We start from the raw sequence: 21,581 nt of genomic DNA, 5'->3' as shown, positions 1-21,581 counted from the left end.
TTTGATGACAAAATTTTGTGAACTTGTTATATATAAATATATTGACCGATTTGCTAATTAGATTGTTTAAGTCTTAGAAAACTAAAATGTCCTTAATTCTTCTTTTATGATAATAAAAAAAATTATTATAAGAGTGAAATGGAATAATCATCCTTTTTTTTAATTGAGAAAAAAAATCTGGATGATCGACACACAGATCTAATACGTTAGTTATCAAAAATATATTTAATCCGTTTATCTTAGTTACGTCCGACGAAAATAAAAAATAAAAAGATAATTTTAATTAGTGTTTAGTTAGCCATGCAATACACCGAGATCGTAGAATGTACGAGGCATATTCCTTGTTCGTGTGAGATGCAGCGCAAGATGCGTCTGCCAGACGATGATCTTATCGTTCCGCACTCTCGTTCACTTACGTTTTTGTTTTTGGTTCTCTCGATCGTCTCGATTTGCTTCTGTGCTAGGGTTCCTCCTTCGGCGAGAAGTTACTCGTGGTAGTTTTGTTCAGATTGCAACACGCCTCGAGCGTCGGCTGATACCGCTTCTACAGCCGCCTCTTCTACCACATGGGTGCCATGGTTGCAGGTGACAAGTTTGCTTCTGGGCATCTCGCCTATTCCTGCTGTTTTATTTGCTCTCTCTATCAAGTTTTGTGCTGGAAGTCCGATGTGTGTGTTTGCGCGCGCGCTAGCGTTTTATCCTTTTTAGTTTGATAGCTTCTCATTGCTCTACAAATTATTCTCATATTTTAGCATAAATCATAAGTTTTAAATCATATAAACTTATCCATCTACTACATAGGTTTGAGTTATATGCTATCCACAGGCGAGAAAAAAAATTAAAATTATAAATTAAAATTATATCTCATGTACCTACTAAACTTCTAGATGGAAAAATATTGATAAAAAAATTTAAGAGTTCACAAAAAGAACATGACAATGGCAAGTTTATCAACAGGGTTAAATCAAGTACAACCAAGCAATGCTGCTCTTTAAGATCCCTCTTCAAAGGCTTTTTGCAGGTAGCTGCACAGTAAGTACAAAATGGAATCTTTCACCACCAACTCTTTGTTGCAAGCATTAAAGATTCCCTTGGCTGCTGGGTTAAATTCCAGCTTGATCTCCACACTTTGGGATCTGCTAAGCTTTGTTGGAACTTATTTCTGACATACCAAAGGTCTCTTCATGCTAGTGAAAGCTTATGGTGTCTGAATCTTAATGGATTCATTCCAAAAGTTGTCTCATGTACTCATCACCATTGCACTCCTAGGAGAGTTGTGTCTATTTGTCAGGGAGCACATGAGGCCTCAAATCTAGTTTATAATGTTGGTATTAATGAATTTTTTTTTAGAAGCTCTTGCCTTGATGTCTGATATTAAAAAAAACATCATACTTTTGAGTGCTTCTGGGATTTATCAAGTGTATGAAAGAGATTTTCTTTTTCAAGGTTAATGTAAGAGGTTATACAAAAGATTTTATGCTTCGGTTTGAATTAATTTCACAAAGGTTTTTTTTTTCTTATATTATTTCATATAATGAAAAATTTGAGTTTGTCTCCTAAGATATAGACAAATGAAACATCCATGTAAATCTTATGTTTTGTTATTTTTTTGGAATGTATATTTTATTTGATTGATTTTTAGATTTTTTTAATATGGGTTTCTTCCCTACAGAGTGGTATATATCAGACTTAGATAGTTAATCCTCTGAAAAGCTTGCATCAAATTTATAAAAGAATCATAATCACTTAAGTTGCTGCATTACAATTTTTGATGCATGATTATATTCAAATCTTGTAATCAAAATGGTGTACAGGGCAGCTTTCTTCTATGCATTTCTATTGCAGTGCTTATGTTTACACTTGATCCTGGAGTTTTTAGAACAAAATATAGATTTCTTTCCACCATAAAATTGATGAACACCTATATTATGTCAATTGTTGGTGGAAGAAGGAATCATTCCTTGTTCCTCTTTGTTCCTCAGGAATATGCCCTTTGTAAGCTATGGAGCAGATGACAGAAGTTTCACAATCACAATGTAATGCTAATTTGTAGCTATGCATCTAAAAAAATAGTATGTCTCATGCTGTCCACTTGAAAGAAATAATAGAATGCATCCAAAGATGGAAAGATTTATACTGTTGTAACAGCAGATATATGCCCATGAACAAGGGCAGAGATAGTGGATTGATTCTAAAGCTCAAGTCTTCCACTACTAAATTTAATGCTGTTTCAGCTGTATATAGCATGAGTTTGATGTTTTTGGATGCCATTGGATCAATGATTAAAGAACAGAAGAAAACACCAGCTTAGAGGCCTCAGTCGAATCCTTTTAAGCCTCATGCTTCTCCATTTCCTGCAACAAGGGAAAGCTTTGGCATGGATTCACTCACTGTATCCACTGTGACTTGCAGCATTCGAAAGGCTCCTCACAAAGCAGCTCCTTTCAACTTCATGTCCTCACTCTCATCCTTCAAGGTTGACTCAACTAACAAAGCATTCGATTCTCCTCCTCAAAGATGGTAGTTTGACAGGTGATTGGATGTTCTTTTGCAGCCTGTTTTCAGACGATTGCAGCAACAATTTGTCTCATTAAAGGTTGAAGTTCCCAAGATCATAAAAACCACATCTTTGAATCTTTTAGATGGAGTGGTAGACTCGTTGTTCGAATTCGAAGAGCAAGCTGTATTCAATGAGGTATTCTTTCTCCAGAGAAACCAGACTGATGAATTATGGCGTAGACAGCAGAAGTCTCCGTGTCTGATGATACTATCATGAGGTGTTGCAGGGGAACTTTGCGCCTGTCGACGAGGTAGGAGAAGCTCTGCAGCTCTCAGTCATGGACGGGGAGATTCCGGATGATTTCCCAGAAGGCATCTACTTTAGAACAGGTGCTTCTGCTTCTCATCTTTGTGATGCATACTACCATTTACCAAGTCAAATAAAAACTTAGATCACATGTAAGCAATCCTCAGTAATTTACTTGCATCATTGATTCAACAACATAATCGATGCAGAAATGCAGTGATCTGAAGAGATTACAACTGCAAGAAATATTATTAGTTCAAGCAAGTCTAAGTTATAGTACATGCCATCTTTGATCAATCGGTATGCTCATGTTGTTGACAGGTCCAAATCATTTGTACCCAAATCAGACAGCTGCAGTCTCCATCTTTGGCAGAACAGGCTACACATGGGTTGAAGGTGATGGAATGCTTCATGCCACATATTTCAGCAAGGATGATGAAGGAAACTGGAAAGTTTCATACAAGAACAAGTATGTAGAATCAGAAACCTTCCTCATGGAGAAGAATAGAAACAAAAAGATGTTCATACCTGTAGCTGACGGCGATCCGACCGCGATTTTAGCAGCTTTTGTTCTTAACATGGTAAGCCAGGATTGCCTCAGAGGTCTCACTAACATTATCTTGGTGAATTTTAGGCCACCAAGGTATTTCCAATGCATTTTGCAGATGAGGTTTGGGAAGGCAGTCAAGGATGATAGCAACACCAATATGTTTGAGCATGCTGGAAAACTGTATGCAGTTTCTGAACAGCATCTGCCTTATGAGATTGATGCTTCTGATCTGCATACCCTAAAAGCCTGGGATGTCAATGGAGCTTGGCATCATCCCTTTACCAGTCATCCAAAGGTTGTGTGTCTCATTGTCATTAATACTGTGATATCTGTATGCTAAATTCATCTGATTGTATTGGTGTAGAAAGCTCCACATACTGGTGAGATGGTCATCATGGGTGTTGACATCAAAAGGCCACATTATATATTGGGAATCATATCAGGTAATTGAAGTATGATCCTGATAACAAGGATACGAGTCAAAGTATGTTCAAGCTTGAGAATACACTGATGCTTTCTTCCTTTTCTTCTCCCCCTAAGCTGATGGTGGTGAGATGCTTCACAAAGTTGACCTGAAGTTTAGGACAGGGAATCTGGTCCATGAGCTCGGTGTAACTGAGAAGTGAGCATTCTACTCAACATTATTTCATGTGTCATTAATTACCATGATCATATCGAATTTAGCTATGCTGATACCATCATGGACTTGTGGTCTTCAGCTACAATATCATCATGGACTACCCCCTCAGGTTTGGCATCAACAGAGTGCTTGCAGGCAAATCGTGAGTTCACTGAAGCTTTCATCCTTAGTATCGTAGCTGCGTTTGAATCAGATTCAATCATCTTCCATGTCCATGGATTTGCAGCTTCATAGGTTATGACGGAGATGGGGAATCAAGAATAGGAGTGATGCCTCGTTTCGGGGATGCAGAATCCATTTCCTGGTTCACTGTTAGAAACCACTGCAGCTTCCACATCATTAATTCCTTTGAGGATGGAGACGAGGTAGACTCCGACGCACGAACTGCTACTGGTCCTTTCCGGAGGTAGAAGATGACTTGTTGTAGCTGATGAATGAGTCTGCAACAGGTGGTTGTGAGGGGGTGTAGAACAACAGGATCAGTGCTCCCAGGCCCAGACCACAAGGCAAACAAAGCCGAGTGGTACCGAAGAGCATATCTGCAACCCAATGAGGACTCTCACAGCTTCGATCCTGCCACGGATGGGGTTCTCTTTTCTCGGCCTTACCAGTGGAGACTCAACATGAGAACCGGTGCAGTCAAAGAAGGATACCTCACGGGGAAGGAGATCGCCATGGACTTCCCGGCAATCAACCTCAGTTTCACTGGACTGAGGAACCGCTACGCATACGCTCAAGTAGTGGATTCAGAAGCAAGCTCAAAGCTAGGTGATGATCATCAAATCCTACGCAACCTAAGCTCGTGATCTAAGAATCGGTGTCTCTTCTGCAGGTCTCTCGAAATACAACATGCTGGCGAAGCTGCACTTCGGATTGCAAGATGAGGTTTTGAAGTTTCTGACGAAGAAGGGATTAATGGTGAGCGATCATTTGCTGCTTACTGACTGTGTGTTCGACTCGATGCCTGTCTCAGGACGACGAGGAGTTGGCGAAGGTCGAGTACCATGAGCTCGGCGACGGTGAGTACTGCACTGGGGCTCTGTTCGTCCAGAAACAAGAGGGAACAGAGGGAGAAGACGATGGATGGTTGCTTTGCTATGTTCATGATGAAAGATCAAACATATCCAAAGTAGCACTTCGATCTTGCTTGGATTTAAAGATTTGTGAAGGAAGATTTGGTGATTAGAGTTTGTGCACGTTTGCAGGTGTACGTGATTGATGCGAAGAGGTTCACCGAAGAGCCAGTGGCCAAGATAAGTTTGCCCCGCAGGGTTCCCTATGGTTTCCATGCTTGCTACATGTACGACTAAGAAACTCGAGATCAGTTCACGAAGAAGTGATGTGTTGATGTGGCATTGTGGTTCTCTTATGGCTTCAAGCTGTTACAGGAAAATCCAATCCGAAGGAAAATAGAGTTACTATTTTCTCTTATTTCTTAACATTCGATCTCATATTGATCGGGGAGTATAAGAACCAATAACTCGTAAATCCGATACGAGTAAATCTATCGTCGAACATATATACATAAAATAACTAATTATATATATTATAAATCTAATTGATAATAATATTCCTTTAAAATGATTATAATGGTGAGACTACTAAGGATATTTTAAGTGCCTTAAATTAATATTTTTTATTATTGTTTTCTTCTTTTTTTATGAACCTTACATCATTAGTTAAAGTCCTAATAATCACGATTAATAGTTATTACCGTGCGTAATAACCAACCCAAGCCAATTCACTTGACACGTGCAAGTGATGGCTCGGACCCACCGACGCGTAATAAATGGACGGCCCGGACGGGTTTACCGCACACACACATACGCAACCTTCCCCTGTATCGAACTCGCACACAATTCCCACCCCCTCGCGGTCGCATCAAACTCGTCGCTTCCACCGTGTCGTTCCCCTAAACCGATCCCCCTTCTCCGCTCTCTTCTCTCCCTCCGCTGTCCCTCCCCCAAATCCTTCCCCCGATCCGAGCCAGATTTATACCTGCTCGCCTTCAATCCAAGCCTTCCCGGTTTCTTCTGGGATTCCGTTCGATCGGTCAATCGCCTTCCTCTTTCAGGAAATATCGATCGACAACGTTTCTTTACGGATTTTTCTGTTAAATCTTGTCGATTTGAAGGGTTTTATACTTGATCGGGGCTGCGGTTCGTCGCAATAGATTTTCTGGTAGTCGATTTCTGTTGCGAGGCTCGGATTTTGGGGGGGCAGGACGTTTTTGGTCTTTGGTTGGTCGATTTGAGCGTGCTTTTAGGGTTGTCGTCTGGATCTTGTGGGTGTAAGAGGTTGGTCAATATGGATCAGAGCCGGAGAGCTGTGGAGTCCTATTGGAGATCTCGCATGGTTGATGGAGTGACCTCGGATGAAGATAAGGTTGCTCCGGTGTACAAGTTGGAGGAGGTCTGCGAGCTTCTGCGAACGTCCCCGGCCAGCATCGTGAAGGAGGTATCGGATTATATTCTCAAACGGCTGGATCACAAGAGCCCAATTGTTAAGCAGAAGGTATTAGGTTATATGCATTCTCTTTTCTCCCCCTTCGTTTTTGAGTTCTCTCGCAGTAATTCAATATTTGTGTTGTTTGATATTTATATGATATTGCATGGTGGGATGATAGATCATTCTTTTTCCCCGTCACTACTCTTGTGAATTAAGCAAATCATGACAAATTTCTTTCTATATATTACACAGTATAACGCTTCCTATATATCAAACAAGCATGCTTTCCTCCTTTCTGTCTTTGTGGACTCATAATTCTCTGCATGCATCGCGTGAACAGATTTTATAAGTAAATTTCATTTTATTTTTCTCCACACAATATAATGATTCCTATATATCTCACTTATAACAAAAAATTATGTTGGAAAATGTATAATTGTGTATCTTTGTCCAGAGTGTTCTATCAATGAGATGGTAATCTAGTCAATGTGCTCACAAACAAATTTATACTGTCGCATTAAAGAATTGATCCCTGTTTTATTTCTCCCAAGGCTCTTCGGCTGATCAAGTATGCAGTGGCAAAATCTGGAAATGAGTTCAGGAGGGAAATGCAAAGGCACTCGGTCGCAATGCGTCAGCTGTTCCATTATAAAGGTCAGTTAGATCCCCTGAAAGGAGACGCCCTTAATAAGGCTGTTCGTGAGACTGCTCATGAGGCAGTTGCGGCTGTCTTTGCTTCCGATGACAACAAGACAGTGGCACCCACACAAGGCCTTGATAAGCGCATCCAAGGCTTTGGGAATACAAACTTTGAGTTTCAAGCCGAAGAGAAAAGGTCGTTTCTTAGTGAAGTGGTTGGTCTTGGTAGTGCCTCCATCAGGCAGGGACTTAGCACCATTGCTGCTGCTCATTCTTCGAGGAAAAATGACACTGGCAGTTATAAGAGCCCAAACCTACGTAGATCTTTAACAACAGAAATAGACAGTCCTAATGGATATCAAGGAATCGAACACCACGGAGAAAGTTGGGAAGGTTCTGGTATCTCAAAAAGAAACTCTGGAACATGGGGCCCTGATTCGAGACTGAGCATATCCACTTCTGTGGCAAATGAGGACACGAGTTCAACTAACACAGGAGCAAAGAGTCGTGAGGAACGGCTTTTGGAGACAATTGTCACATCTGGAGGTGTACGTCTGCAACCAACTCGTGATGCTTTGCAGGCTTTTCTTGCAGCGGCTGCCAAATTAGATGGAGTGGCCATGAGTCATGCCTTAGAAATGAAGCTCCAATCACATTTGTGGCAAGTAAGCTGACTAATCTATCATTTGTTCATTCTGAGTCTTTGTTGGTTACTTTGTTGGTTATTCAAATTATTTGTCTGCTTTATGTGTGAATCTAGAATATTGTGTGCAAGCTGCATCTATCAAAAAGTGGTATGCTGATTGAAACATAGGTTTTTTTTGTATGTTTTTTAGTCACTTCATTAGAGATGTTGGTCTAGACTTAGTCATTTCATTTACCTCGAGTAAAAAACTTCAGCAATGATTAGATATACTGGATGTTAGCAAATAGCTTTTGACATTGCATGTCTACAATGCTTTCCGCTTATATATTGAATCTGTAGAGTTAACCAGTGATTTAGAGATATTTCATGTTAGCAAATAACTTTTATGTTGCTGTTGGTGAACAAAAGGGGAATTTGTATTGTCTGTGTGCAATCTTATCCATATGACATGTATGCCATATGGCATCTTCAATCATCATCTTGCTAACTTATTCTTATTTTGAATTCAAAAGAGGCTTATTTATGAATTTTCTTTGACCTATAAGGGGTACAAAAATTGTATGGTTATGTCATGTTAAATATTTGACTTAGGTATGTCAGTGAACTTACTGATGGAGTTTGCAACGGTCAGAGTATTTGGATAGATCTTAATTGGCTCAAACTGACTCAAAATGACAAGTAGCAAAATGAGACTATTTGAGCATGCATTAATATTGCTCGTCATTGTACATCACCCCATACTTAATCTTCTCTTGATGAAACTCATTCTCTGAATTCTGAAGTGAATTAAAGGGGTCTTGTCCAAATCCATGTTTTGTATAAGGATAATTGTTTCAAGAAGTGACGAAACTAACTTAAATGTTATTTGAAGTTTGCTAAACCGGTAAAATTTACATGGTTGTTTCAGGTAAGGATGAAGACTATTTGTGTCCTGGAATCAATTTTAAAAATAAAAGATGATGAACACTTCTTTAGCATAGTGTCTTATTTTACCGAGAACAAGGATTCTATCGTCAGATGTACAGAGCTACCACAAGCTTCTTTGAGGGAGAAAGCAATCAAGGTACTCTTTGTTCATATGATTTCTTTTTGTTAGAATGTTGAAGTGGCTTTCCTAATACTCAACTTATGTCTTTATATTGTTAATCACTTTCCTAAGCTGGATTCATGGTATGATCTCTCATGAATGCGTTCTTACATTCTATTCCACATCAGATAGTTGCACTTTGCATAACAAGTTAGAAAGTGAGAGTGATGAGTAACTTATGGGAAAAAATGATGTGGAAAAGATTTCTCTCAAAGCCATAAGAGATCAGAGTTGCATTCTTGATCAGCGGTTCTTAATCTATACTTTGCTCTTTTGGTCACTGATTTTGCAAGTCAGTTATCTTGTTGATTTTATTTGGTCTTTTCACTTCCACTTGTGTGAAAACGATGCCTATATAATTTAGTACTTAAATATTCTCATTGGATACTTTGATTTCGATTCAAAATGGCAGAAAGGTAGACTCTGAAAATGGTTATCTTAATTCCTAGTTTCAGTTGGTTGTGATGAGTTTATCAATTATTCTTAATTACTTTATATGCAGATGAATGAAGTTCCTGGATGTATTACAAAATGATTCAATGAACAATTGATTTGGGAACACAATTCACCATAACTGTTATTGTTTCTTGATTAATTTTCATATCATTTTTGTTTCATGTCTAGCTTTGAAGCTTTATAATCTTGTTGGTGTTAATAGCCCATTCAAATTAAGGTTTGAAATCTCGGTTTGATACTGATATCAGTCCATGTTTAGACTAGTATGCTGCCATTATTGACTTGTATCGAGTGTTAGAATGGTTGGTTCTAGCTATGGATCACTCCAAACTTACATCTACATTGTCTCATGTGTGTTTGCATTGATAATGATTCTATATGTGTTTGACTTATTTTAAGCCATACATCACAGATGTATGTTATAATGCACGTGTCTCAGCTAGTCCAAACATCTGTACGAGAGACAATGTGAACTTTTGTGTGAATCAAGAAGAAAGTGGACCAATTTTGCTTGTAATTGCTAGATGATGTAGTCACACAATTTTCTTCAAATAAGGTTTGGATCCTTTATATTGCAGCCATTACTCTCAGCTGAAAAATTACTATTAAAAACATGTTTATTCATGTTTAATTCAATAACATTGGATTAGTATAAAGTGAAGGGATTGTGTTTGATATTTTTTTGTTATCAAGGTCCATATTGTATCAATAGGAAATGGAAGTGTTCTCACAATAAAATTAAAAAGCCTCATAAAACAGATTCCACTAGAGGTAGGATTATGGATCAGTGGTGACATAAAAATTCATAACTTCATGGCTGTCTACCTCACTATGGCAATGGCTGCACTTTCTATATGTGGTTCCAATCTATTGATGATGCCACAAAGGGCATAAAAATGTGCATTGGTAGTGGCAAGGTTCACAATTTCAGTACTGGTACTATACCAGAGTGCTTGGACCGGTATTGTATTGGTCCATGATGGTGTACCAAGTGTTGGTACACTAGTATGATTTAGGAAAAAGCATAAAGAAAGCTAAAAAAAGAAACTGCTGCTGCAGAGCCTGTACCAGGTGTGCCAAACAGGACAGACCCTGTACCGGATGGTACAAGTCCGTGTTCAGTGCATACACGGATCTGGATAACTTGCCAGTGTCATATCAACATATTGAGAACAAAAAGTAAAAACTTGTCCTCCTGAGTGGCACTGTACTGTTCAGCATTGCATGGTTGGACTAGGAAATAGATGTTGTTATAGTGGTTCAGCTGGCATTTTGACCATGCCTGAATTGCTGTTTTCACAAGTTTTTTCGTCATGCATTTTGTGCCTAGTTGGCACTAAAATTTTGCTTTATATGTACCACTTTTGTCACCTTCTGTAGGTAGGGATTCTGGCACAAGTCTTTAACATTATCCCAGCAAGACCTTTGAGTCTCTATTTGTTCTACATTTTTTGTGTTAGTCCTATATGGTGGTTAGTTTCTTAAAGTATATAAGCTCAGCTGATAAGTACATTGATATCAGTTTTTCTCTTGGTCAGCAAGCTATTTTTTAATATCTGGTTCACTTCTGATGCAGATGCTGTTTATCCTTCATGTGTAGTATAACTGTGACTGGCATGAGTCAGAGTCAAAGAATTATGAAACTTACATTAAGGACCTACTACTTTGGAGTTACTTAATGTTGGAAAATCACCTTATATAGAATTAGTCTAAAAATGTCCAAGCATATATGTGATTGAATAACTAAGCCAAAATGTTAGTGGATCTATAGAAAAGATATCTTTTCTTTTCCATGGCTCAAGTATTTTCTTTTTACCTTTTTGATGAGCAGATGGCTTTTTAGTATATTGAAATTTGTAATGCTTGCTTCGAATCCCCCTGACCTCCATGGATCCAAGTTATATTTAAAATTATCCTAGAGGATAGTAACTGATGTTGAGGTTGTAAAATAGGTTCTGCAAATAAAATACTAATGGTAAATTGGAACCTGTTTAAGCATTAAATTGATTGCTGTATAAACAATACTTGAACCCATCCTTTGAAGTTCATTTTCTGTTTAATAATGAGAAGAGAACTTTTCAATGAGAGGAGGGGGTGTATTTAAGTACGGCTTCTTGTTAGTAAAGCATGGACATGAATGTTGCTTTAGATGTGAGATGGTAATTATGTACAAGTTTGAAGAATCTTTAATAACCACAATGTTTATAATAGATATTTTAACTGCATATCTCTTTTCTATTCTTCAGGTATTAAGTCTTCTTGGTGGTGAGCAAACTTCTGGAGCAAGAGAGGAGACATCGGATGGAAAAGCTACTTCTGCCCCCCCTGTTGTTCAAATGCCTGACTTAATTGATACTGGTGACTTTGATGATTATGGGAGTCAAGATTCCATGGAGACGCAGGGCAAGCAAAGCACAGCAGAGTTGAAGCCATCAAACTCTTTGGTAGACGATCTGTTTGCCAGTGATCCTCTTGCTGATATAAACACTTCTGGCAATAAAAATCAAGATGATCCATTTGCAGATGTGTCTTTCCATGTGACTGAGGACAAGGAGGGGAATGACCTTTTCTCCGGATTGACAGTTGATGATAAGAAGTCGGATATTGTTTTAGATGTTCCTGAAATTAAGAAGCCTGACTTGCTTGATGTTTTTGGTGCATATTCTGTTCAGCACCAAGAGGAAGCAGGAAAGGATAGAGGCAACATGCATGATTTGATGACTGGGTTGTCTCTCAATGGAATCCAAGAAAATGAACCACCTGGATCAGTGGGAGCATCTGCTGCTTTCTCTGGACTTGGAATGTTGGCCAGTAGCACTCAACCAAGCCAGGTACCTGCAAATGGATCTATGAAGAGTAATCAGGATTTGAACTCTGTCTATTCCCAGGCTCCTATTCAGTATGGCATGCCTCCAAATATTATGTTCAATCAAGGTTTTGTTGCTCAGCCAATGAACTACGAGGCGATGAGTGCATTCATTGCCCAACAGCAGTTTTTATTGCAAAACATTGGAAATCTCAACACTGGATTTGGACAAACAGCTGGGAATGCTATGGAGGGAAGTTATGCTGCACCACTTCCTGATATTTTTCAACTTTCAAATAATCCAGTAAAAAGCCATGCTTCAACTACGAAAAGCCCAAAGGAGGACACTAAAGCTTTTGATTTCATAACGGTAATGATTCTTCTTCCTGTTGTGTTTAGTTGTTCCACTAAAATCTTTCATTGTCTGAACTACTCTGATATATGCTTTTGTTAGTCTAATACATGAGGGCGTGAGTAGAACTATTCTCAACATATAATGTGTAAAATTTCTGGTGAAGACACTTTTGATTATTATAATAATTATATTATTCTGAGTTACACTTATTTGTTCTTACACATTTCTATCATATTAGTAACTAATAATATGCTAGTTTCTGGAATCAATTCTAGTAGAATGAGAATCTAAATTCATCATATAGATGCCAAGAATCCAAGGGGATTAGTTAATTTTTAGATGGATCTGTTATTAATGCTTTTGAGTGTAGAAGAAGTACTAATCTTCTAAGGAATGGTGCGCATGGACCTCATGACATTCCAATCTCTGATCTGCTTGCCATGCTCTTCCTATTGGAAGTTAAATCACGTTTGTTTCTTGTGGCAGGATCACCTTGCTGCAGCTCGAGGAGGTTCAAAAAGGATTACATGATGATGCTGTTATTAACCTGTGGAAAACTGGAGATCCTTCCGCTCCAAACAGATCACTGCTGGTTTGGTCAATATTTCTCAATGCCTCAAGCGACATGAGCTTCATCCATTTGTTAGTTTCACGTTGTATCTGCAGTACAGCTAGAAACATGCTTGGTTATAGAAAGGGTTTTTGTATTCTCCTTGTGTATGAGTTGATATTCACTTTCAAATGTTTATTCTCTCTCGTCAGTCAATAAGTTGTGGTCGAAGAAGCTTAATCTCTTCCATTGGCCTTCGATATATTAACTACTGAGATGAACTTAAATGAACTAAAATGTTTACTTTCTCTCTTCCGTTTGTTTTAATTTTGAAACAGCAGGATTATTAGATTAGCTGGTTTTGCCAGGAGATCAATTTTTCTTCCTCATGCAATTTAGTCTCATACTAGAATTTTTTCCCTTATTTTCGATCTGTGATTTCTACTGAACCCACTTGAAGATTGGATAAACGCTGCCTGTGGTTTTACTAACTCTGAATTAACTTAAATTACTGATTCGATATTGATTTTAATAATATGATAGTTCAATTTAGTATCGAGATCTCATCCGATGTCTATTTTAGTTCATGTGATTTTGAATTGTTCCCATTCTTTATAGAAATTCTCTTTTCTATCTTTGTTAATCACGTTTTGGCTTTCTATCCTGATCTAATACAATTTGAGATTTTTCACTCTTATATATATATATATATATATATATATATATATATTCGACCTTTCCTGTTTTGATACCTCGTTCGTACAAAGGCTGGACCCCATTTCACGTGATCCTTGTCATCATCAATATCTAATATTTGTTCCTTGGGCAATGCAGCCGAAACTTCACAGAAACATACACGACGTACCCGAATCTTTTCACCCGTTCGTGGTAAACCCATCCGTTTATACACAGTACATAAGATAATACGCTACCTATATATATCAACAGCGGGTCGCAGCCACACGATTCGTTTTGATTGCTTTTGATCCGTGCTCCTGGCCGTCGGATTTGTCAACTCTTTCTTCCGACATGTGCCTGCCGCTATGCGGTTAGAACGCTCAGCCGTAGTCGGTGACACTTCTTCTGTTTGCCCGCTGGACGATGGGGTTCTTCATTCTTGTGGCTGCATTCTACTGCTTGCCCTCTTCTCCGGTGAACTCAGAGGTCGTAAGATCGCAAGGGAGAGGTACTCTCGATCTCCTAATACTCTAGCTAGTCCAAAGGAAAATCTTCGAGCTTTGTGTGCCTGCTTCAGCCCTCTGGAGGATGGGGTTCTTGATTCTTGAAGGGGCTTGTGTTCTGTAGCATGATTGCTAAGTTGAGGTTGTCGACCAGACCCCTTCTTTTTATTTTACAGGCTCTGGTTTGTGATGCATTGCTTTTGGGCAATTCGTGCAAGTGAATCCCGAGCATTTGAGTTCAATTATGCTCCGTTGTCTTCTACTTTTCTGGATCTGTTGCCTCTCTTTCTAGGGTTAGTTGAAGTTGGAACCTACAATTGATGTTTGACCATTCAGATCCAGGCCACAGAAGAAGAAAGAGAAATTTCCAACTCAAGACACCATGCAAGTTCTCGACTGTTTGATCCTGGAAGTGGATGCATAATCCCTTCAGTGGATGATTATGCCTAGTTATCATTTGTGTAGTCCTGAAAAAAAGGTTGCTTGATCAGAGAGTTCACTAATAATTAGGTGTCAACTGTTTAGTTCTGAAACCGCAATACATGGATAAGTCGGATTTGTGGGTACTTTATAGTTCATTTTCTGTCTTCTTCTTTTTTTCTGACAGAATCCTTGCCTAATTACTTATGCACATCTTTTCGCTGTGAGGTATGAACCACTGGGCTAAAGCCTAGTTTATGAAAGCATATGAATTGTTAAGCATCCGAATGAATAATCTTGATATCAGTTTTTGAACTGCTTGAAATTACTCTAAAATAAATCTGAGCTCTCAACTGGATCAAGTGCCAATATGAACTTGTGGTGTCTTTGCATATTGTGTTCCTTGCTTAATGAATTTTGTGCCCTTCATCATTTGCAGGTCATGGAAGGTGAGTTTTTGTGAGATCAACATGGTTCAATTGCAAAAGCCATGGGTTACCACAGTACGAAGAGTGGTCTTGGTGATCGCGATAGCCCTTTCTGTTTTAGTATTTCAGACTTTCATGCTCTCCTCTAGAACTGCTCTGTCATCTCCATTCCCTGCCTTTAGTGACCCTGAAACTGAAGGAAGGAGTTCATTGAGCACTGTATCTTCTTATCGCTCATTAAGTACTGGAGAGCTCTCTCTTTTAAGTGATCCAAGGAATTCGACTGGAACATCTCCGGTCGATGTACGGACTGGTGAGAACGATATGTTGGATGATGATGAAGATGATATCGACCTGGGTGAGGACGAAGAACCAGAGAGCGAGTTCTCATTTGACCTTGGAAATGGGGTTATACTGAAAAAGGTTAGGGACCCAAATGGTGGTTTCATCAAACTTGAAAAGGTAGTTGATCCAAATTATTTTCCTTCTACGGAGAAGGTTGGGGAACCAGCTCCTGGTTATTCATTTTCTTCAGATGGCAAACATAATGCACCTTTAGTCTCTGATCAAATAAAAAATTTCCATAATGAATCGGTTTCATCTGTAGCTGTATCATCACCATTAGTTTCTCATACAACTGACCCTCTGGTGGATTTGAGCACAAATACAAGTGATCCTATCAGCACAGTGACAACTAGTACTCCATCATCAGTAGAACAAGCAACTAAGACTGTTTCTTCATCTATAAAGCAATCGACAGAGACACTTCCAAAGGACAGTGCTCAGCTGGCTGGTAAATCCACCTCTTACAATAGCTTTGGGGGTAACTACACTCCAAAACGAAGAAAGAATAAGCGGCGAGCAATGCCACCACTTTCTATGTCAGAGATGAACAGCCTGCTGCTTAAGAACCGTGCTTCATATCGTGCAATGGTTTGTTTTTCTCAGATTAGTATATTCCGAATGGGGAGAAGTTACTCTTGTGATTTGACCTTTTCCACATGTTGCAGAGACCTCGATGGTCTTCGGCTCATGACCAGAATATAATAGCTGCAAGGGCACAGATTGAGAATGCTCCTATTTCAAAGAATGATCAAGAACTCTACGAACCTGCTTTTCGAAATCTTTCCATGTTTAAAAGGCACTTTACTAATTGCTTCTCTCTTTACTAGTTGTCTTTTGTACAGTAAATCAGTTGCTTCTGCATGGTCTTTATTTGATTTTCATGTTGAGAGTAATTCTTACCATTTAAGTGTTGTTCATGTCGGTAATTCGGGATGCTTAAAGGATGCAATTTTTGGTAACATTCCAATAACAAATTTAGTGATCAGCTATTTCTGGAAGAATAAACACTTTCTTCATGTAAAAATTGTTGAAAAACAAACAATTCATTGATGACCTTGGTTATGTCTTATATGTTCTTTTCAAATTCTACTTGAATTGGAAGTGATATTATCTTATATGTCTTATATCATTTGTTAAAAAGACTGCTATATAACCAAGCTCTTCTTATTGGAAGCTAGTTCCTTACTATAGTATCCTTATGCGTGGTCCTTTTCAGTTCCCAACAACGTATATACACCTTTGTATATTCTAGTAGATGAATTGCATATTAAATTCTTATATTTATCTTCACCTGCCTTTCTGTTTTATATCTTGTATGTACAAAGTGAAGGCACTAGTTACGAGACATTTTAGGTTCTGGTAACATATAAAAACAAACAAGACAATTTCTAGCAAGTGCTAGGGCATTTAATAAGCTTGCAAAGAATTGTACTTGATAGCACTAGTGCCTACATGACACATCAATCAGCATATGTCTGATTCAGTGATGTCATGAAGATTCATTCAAAAACTTTCTGGAAGAAATTAATTAATTTCTTTTTTGTAATGATTATTTTTTATAACAATTGCTATCTGAAATTCAAGATCATTAACTCATTTATTACCTGAGATCCAGTTCCCTTTTTTTAATGTTTTGTATGTAATTTCATGTCCCTAATAAAAACATATTAGTTTCATCCAAAACCTGACCAAAGTCAAAATTATTTTGTAATATGCTTCCTATCAGCCATGTTTTCTGAGTGATTTATCTGCTCCTTGAAACCGCATTTGATTGCAGCCCCCCAGTTATGCTAGGATGTGCTGCTTCTTGTACTATAACTTAAATTTTATATTACAAACAACAGGAGCTATGAGCTCATGGAAAGCACACTCAAAGTATATGTCTATAAGGAAGGCGGGAGACCCATATTCCATCAGCCTGTACTGAAAGGAATTTATGCTTCTGAAGGATGGTTCATGAAATTGATGAAGAGAAACAGACACTTAACTGTGAAGGACCCCAGAAATGCAAACATGTTCTACATTCCTTTCAGTTCTCGTTTCTTGGAGTTTGCTCTGTATGTGCCCGACTCCCACAACAAAAAGAACTTAGTCCAGTACTTGCAGGGCTATATGGACATGATTGCTGCAAAATATCCTTTCTGGAATAGAACAGGTGGAGCTGACCATTTTGCTGCTGCTTGCCATGACTGGGTAGGATTCAGGAAACTTGATCTCCAAAATACCAACACATTATCCAGGATCAGTTCAAATGTCTAATTTTGCTCTAGCATTGGATACTAATGTAGTCCCACTCTCTTAGGTTCTATATGTATCTTACATTATCATAGTGCTGCACTCATTTTCTGATGTGAACAGTTGACAGTTTGTTACCATCAAATATAATCCATGGTCAACATCATGCATCTTCTAGATATGTCATTTTAACCTTAAGGCAACAAAAATATATGTACATCTTTTGAAGCTAATGGATAAACATGATGCAAGTTGATAACAGTTAAATCAATTGAAACTACCTTATGCATTATAGCTGAATTTTCAATGAATGGTGCTATCATGTTCCTCACCAGTAGTACTTCTGCAGGCACCATATGAAACAAGGCATACCATGGACAGTTCCATTAGAGCGCTTTGTAATGCTGATCTCCATGAAGGCTTCCGAGTAGGCAAGGATGTCTCTCTTCCAGAAACATTAGTCCTTTCACCTAAGAACCCTCTAAGAGAGCTTGGTGGAAGTCCTGCCAGTGAGAGGTCCATCCTTGCCTTCTTTGCAGGAAACATGCATGGCAGGCTCCGGCCAATCCTACTGCAGCACTGGGAGAACAAAGACCCATACATGAAAATCTTTGGTCCAATGCCTCCAGGAGTCAACAATAAGAAGACTTACATCCAGTTCATGAAGACAAGCAAATACTGTATCTGTCCTCGAGGTTATGAGGTTAACAGTCCGCGGATAGTGGAGTCCATCTTTTATGAATGTGTTCCGGTGATCATATCAGACAATTATGTGCCACCTCTCTTTGAAGTGTTGAATTGGGAAGCATTCTCTGTTATCGTTCCAGAAGCAGATGTACCACGATTAAAAGAGATACTCATGTCAATCCCATTGAACAAGTACTTGTTGTTGCAGAAGGGGGTAAGGAAGGTACAAAAGCACTTCCTTTGGCATAATACGCCAGTGAAGTATGATTTATTCCACATGATTCTTCATTCCATCTGGTTCAACAGAGTTTTCACCATAAGAGCCAGATGAAGGATGGAGATCCTACAGAGGTATGCAGCTAATTATAATTATAAATACTTGGTCACAAGAAAAGAAGAAAGTAAATGTCTGGATGAAGCTTATTTGTAGTTAAATGTTTATAAATCCATGAGGTCAAATAGTGATGATTAGAGAAAAATCTTTTCTTTTGTATATGGATTACAAGATATGTAACAATATCCTCTCAGAAAACAAGGCATACAATACACTCAAAGCCATTGGTTCTGTACCTGTTCAACTGTTATTTATATAGCATATTGAATCTCTTGTAAGGGATGGATCTAAACTGAACCTGTTAGCCCCTAGCCAAGATTGTATTTTGGAAAAGGAACCAGCAATGAATGTTGTTCAATAATTTAGCCAGGCATATCGGTTTATAATATTGTATCACGCTGCACATGGCCAGTCCAGAGATCCATTAGCCTATTCCAATTGGACTAGCTAGCATAAACTAATGGGATTTACTAATTGACTTGAGGAGCATGGATTAACTGCCAACTACCTGGTTGGAAAGACTGAAGGCTTATCTGTGAATATTCCCGCAGACCTAATAGTTTTGTATGCATCTCATCCATTTGAGGTCTGATTTCTGATCTGATTATATCTTTCTTTCTTATGTAGTCATGTCATGCTTAATGACATGGTATCGTGTTGTGTACCATAGCAACAGTGTTGTATTTTCACAGGAATGCTTATACAATGTAAGATCCGTTACTGTGGTCATGGTTATGATATGTGGTTGATGATATTTTGTTGTGTGATACATAATATGCTGGTGTTGGAGGCTTGACTACTTATTGTCGTTACATTCTGATTAATTTGATATCATTATTATGGAATATTATCTTGTTGTTGTATGGTCATAATTATAATTTGTGGAATATCATAATTATTGACTGGTAATCTTGCTTGGTTTCATTATTATTCTTCTCACTGATCTCATTTTCCTGCTGTTGAGAGCATGTTGTTTTAGCTGATGGTTGACTTCTGGGTCTTCCAAATGCAGAGTCTGCATCAAACCAAACGCAGAACAAGAAGCACAGGTCAGGTCAATCTTCTCCAACCGAACTGTGTAGGTTTTTCCAAGTTGGATCTATCTGCAGAATAGTTGTGTGGCATATGTTGTTTCTTAGATGAGATAAACTGGTGTTCCTCTCTTTCATGACTTCCTTTCCATCCATCAAAACTGGAAGCTTCCTTCTCAATTTCCATTTCTCCCCATTTAAGATGGCTATGCTCCTCACCGTGGAAAATTAGAACTGTTGTTGACTTTTGGTGAGCACAATGCCTCGTTTTAATTGGAGCTTTTAATTCTATTGTCATGCCATTTTAATCCTCTTTACTTGACTATTATATGATTGGTTCATGCGATCATTCTTCCATGGAACCACTGCACTTGAGCTGCTACAACCACTCAAACCTTCTTCCTTTGATTGAAGCCTTCCTTTTTTTTGTCAATGCATGCTTTCTTTACCCTCAATCCATCATCCTCAATATAAAACATTGTTGGCTCCAAATTCGTAGTGATCTCAACTGCTCACTTGTCTTCCTCCTCTCCACAAGAATTCCATTGCCTTCTTCTATCCACCTCCTCCTCTTTGCTCTGGTCACCGCATCCTTGGTCTCACCAGCCAAAATCCGGTATGCTGACCCCCTGCAGCCATGTCGTCCCTGAATCCACTGCCACCACCAAGTGGCTACTTCTCCGGCCAAGGCAACCTCTTTCACTTGGCTGACAGCTCCAACTTCTTCCAGATACCCCTTTCGCTGCAACATCGGTTTGTTCTTAGATATACTAAGGATTGAGCGGAGGTTGAGGCAAAGTACCTAATTGAAAATCTCTACATGAGAGTGTTGGGAGGGTGAAAAATTCATCATAGATTAATAATTAAAAAATTATATGAGAAAATCAATACAAGATTTAATATGAGAAAATCAATCAATTTTAAAATTAAAGTTTTTAACATAATAATTACATATCATGATTTTTATGTTTACACTTCATTTTATTCGTTCACGTGTTTTTACATCTATCATCCTATATAAGTCAGTTTATTTGATCCTCGTGAATCACAAACATCCAACACCATCAAACGAATGTGATTTGTATTGATACATTTTGATATTCTTGTGTACCTCATGCACTCGACACCCTCTATGTGTGATGCCCTCATAGTATACCTCGATGTTGTTATATGTCATATGCATGTAACACCTTTTATGGGGTGGTCTAGGTCAACATGCCTTGATGCCCTCATACATTTCACGTTCGATACCCACTAAGTTGGTGATTCATATTAGCATGCCTTGATGTTCTCACATATCTCCTATATCCGAGACACCTTATGTTGATAGTTCATCGGCACTCATTAACACTCTCATGTTTGACACACCTAGATGGCCTCAAATCCCATGCATCCAATCTTCATTCATAAGAACTTCAAATTGGCACATTATGACACTCACATGCATCTCACGTTTTCAAAATTCTCTACAAAATCAATTCAAGTTGACACGCGACAATACCCTCACATGTCTCATGCATGTGGCACCTCTTATGTGAGTGATTCAAGTCAATATATCATAGCGCTATTATGTATTTCATGCATCTGAAACCCCCTATATAAATTATTCAATTGATACACCTCAATGCCCTTGTCTGTGATGCATTCGACCCAAAATGTGAGTTGTTCAAAACAACACACTATGATGCCCCTATGTCAGCAATTTAAGTTGATATGCCTCGATAAGTTCCCATGTCTCATGCATTCAAGATTTAACATCGTCACATGTCTCATGGATCTGACACTCTAATACTCTCACGTCTCTTAGGTGTCCGACATCTCTTTTGAGTAACTCATATTGTCTCACATATATGTCCTTATAGGTCTTATGCATTGAATACCCCTTATGTGGGTAGTTCACATCAAGATCTTCATACCGAATCGTATAGCCCGATATG

The 21,581-nt window shown here is 38.5% G+C and overlaps 3 protein-coding genes across 9 annotated transcripts; all 3 read left to right on the top strand.

Annotated features, from left to right (window-relative positions):
• Positions 1–345: 345 nt before the first annotated feature.
• Positions 346–5,360, top strand: LOC135585985 (carotenoid 9,10(9',10')-cleavage dioxygenase 1-like). 5 transcript variants are annotated; one of them, XM_065094734.1, is made up of 15 exons: positions 346–585; positions 1,983–2,036; positions 2,413–2,476; positions 2,555–2,695; positions 2,787–2,889; positions 3,128–3,275; positions 3,441–3,651; positions 3,721–3,799; positions 3,897–3,978; positions 4,076–4,138; positions 4,223–4,361; positions 4,446–4,764; positions 4,829–4,881; positions 4,970–5,125; positions 5,202–5,360. In XM_065094734.1, exons 1-15 carry the CDS (start codon positions 383–385, stop codon positions 5,304–5,306), a joined length of 1,920 nt encoding a protein of 639 aa, XP_064950806.1. In that variant the 5' UTR covers positions 346–382; the 3' UTR covers positions 5,307–5,360. The 5 variants fall into 5 exon arrangements, with proteins under 5 accessions (XP_064950806.1, XP_064950804.1, XP_064950805.1 ...); XM_065094732.1 differs by having other exon boundaries at positions 3,128–3,387; positions 3,472–3,651; XM_065094735.1 differs by having other exon boundaries at positions 448–585; positions 2,413–2,532; positions 2,643–2,695; positions 3,128–3,387; positions 3,472–3,651.
• A 467-nt stretch (positions 5,361–5,827) lies between these two features.
• LOC103976476 (protein MODIFIED TRANSPORT TO THE VACUOLE 1) lies at positions 5,828–13,298 on the top strand. Its single transcript, XM_009391686.3, has 5 exons — positions 5,828–6,510; positions 6,996–7,748; positions 8,637–8,792; positions 11,519–12,448; positions 12,920–13,298. Exons 1-5 carry the CDS (start codon positions 6,304–6,306, stop codon positions 12,962–12,964), a joined length of 2,091 nt encoding a protein of 696 aa, XP_009389961.2. The 5' UTR covers positions 5,828–6,303; the 3' UTR covers positions 12,965–13,298.
• A 713-nt stretch (positions 13,299–14,011) lies between these two features.
• On the top strand, positions 14,012–19,955 carry LOC135584471 (probable glycosyltransferase At3g07620). Of its 3 annotated transcripts, XM_065096996.1 has the most exons (6): positions 14,012–14,169; positions 15,024–15,945; positions 16,023–16,153; positions 17,202–17,550; positions 17,942–18,630; positions 19,626–19,955. In XM_065096996.1, the coding sequence occupies exons 1-5, from the start codon at positions 14,027–14,029 to the stop codon at positions 18,608–18,610; spliced, it is 2,214 nt and encodes a 737-aa protein (XP_064953068.1). In that variant the 5' UTR covers positions 14,012–14,026; the 3' UTR covers positions 18,611–18,630; positions 19,626–19,955. The 3 variants fall into 3 exon arrangements, with proteins under 3 accessions (XP_064953068.1, XP_064953067.1, XP_064953069.1); XM_065096995.1 differs by lacking the exon at positions 19,626–19,955 and having other exon boundaries at positions 17,942–19,367; XM_065096997.1 differs by lacking the exon at positions 19,626–19,955 and having other exon boundaries at positions 14,169–14,306; positions 17,942–19,367.
• The last annotated feature ends 1,626 nt before the right edge of the window (positions 19,956–21,581 follow it).

The sequence above is a fragment of the Musa acuminata genome, chromosome BXJ2-2 (genome assembly GCF_036884655.1).
Source record: "Musa acuminata AAA Group cultivar baxijiao chromosome BXJ2-2, Cavendish_Baxijiao_AAA, whole genome shotgun sequence".
Classification (NCBI taxonomy): Eukaryota; Viridiplantae; Streptophyta; class Magnoliopsida; order Zingiberales; family Musaceae; genus Musa; species Musa acuminata.
The sequence above is the reverse complement of the archived record's forward strand: the minus strand, read 5'-3'. Positions and strand labels throughout refer to the sequence as shown.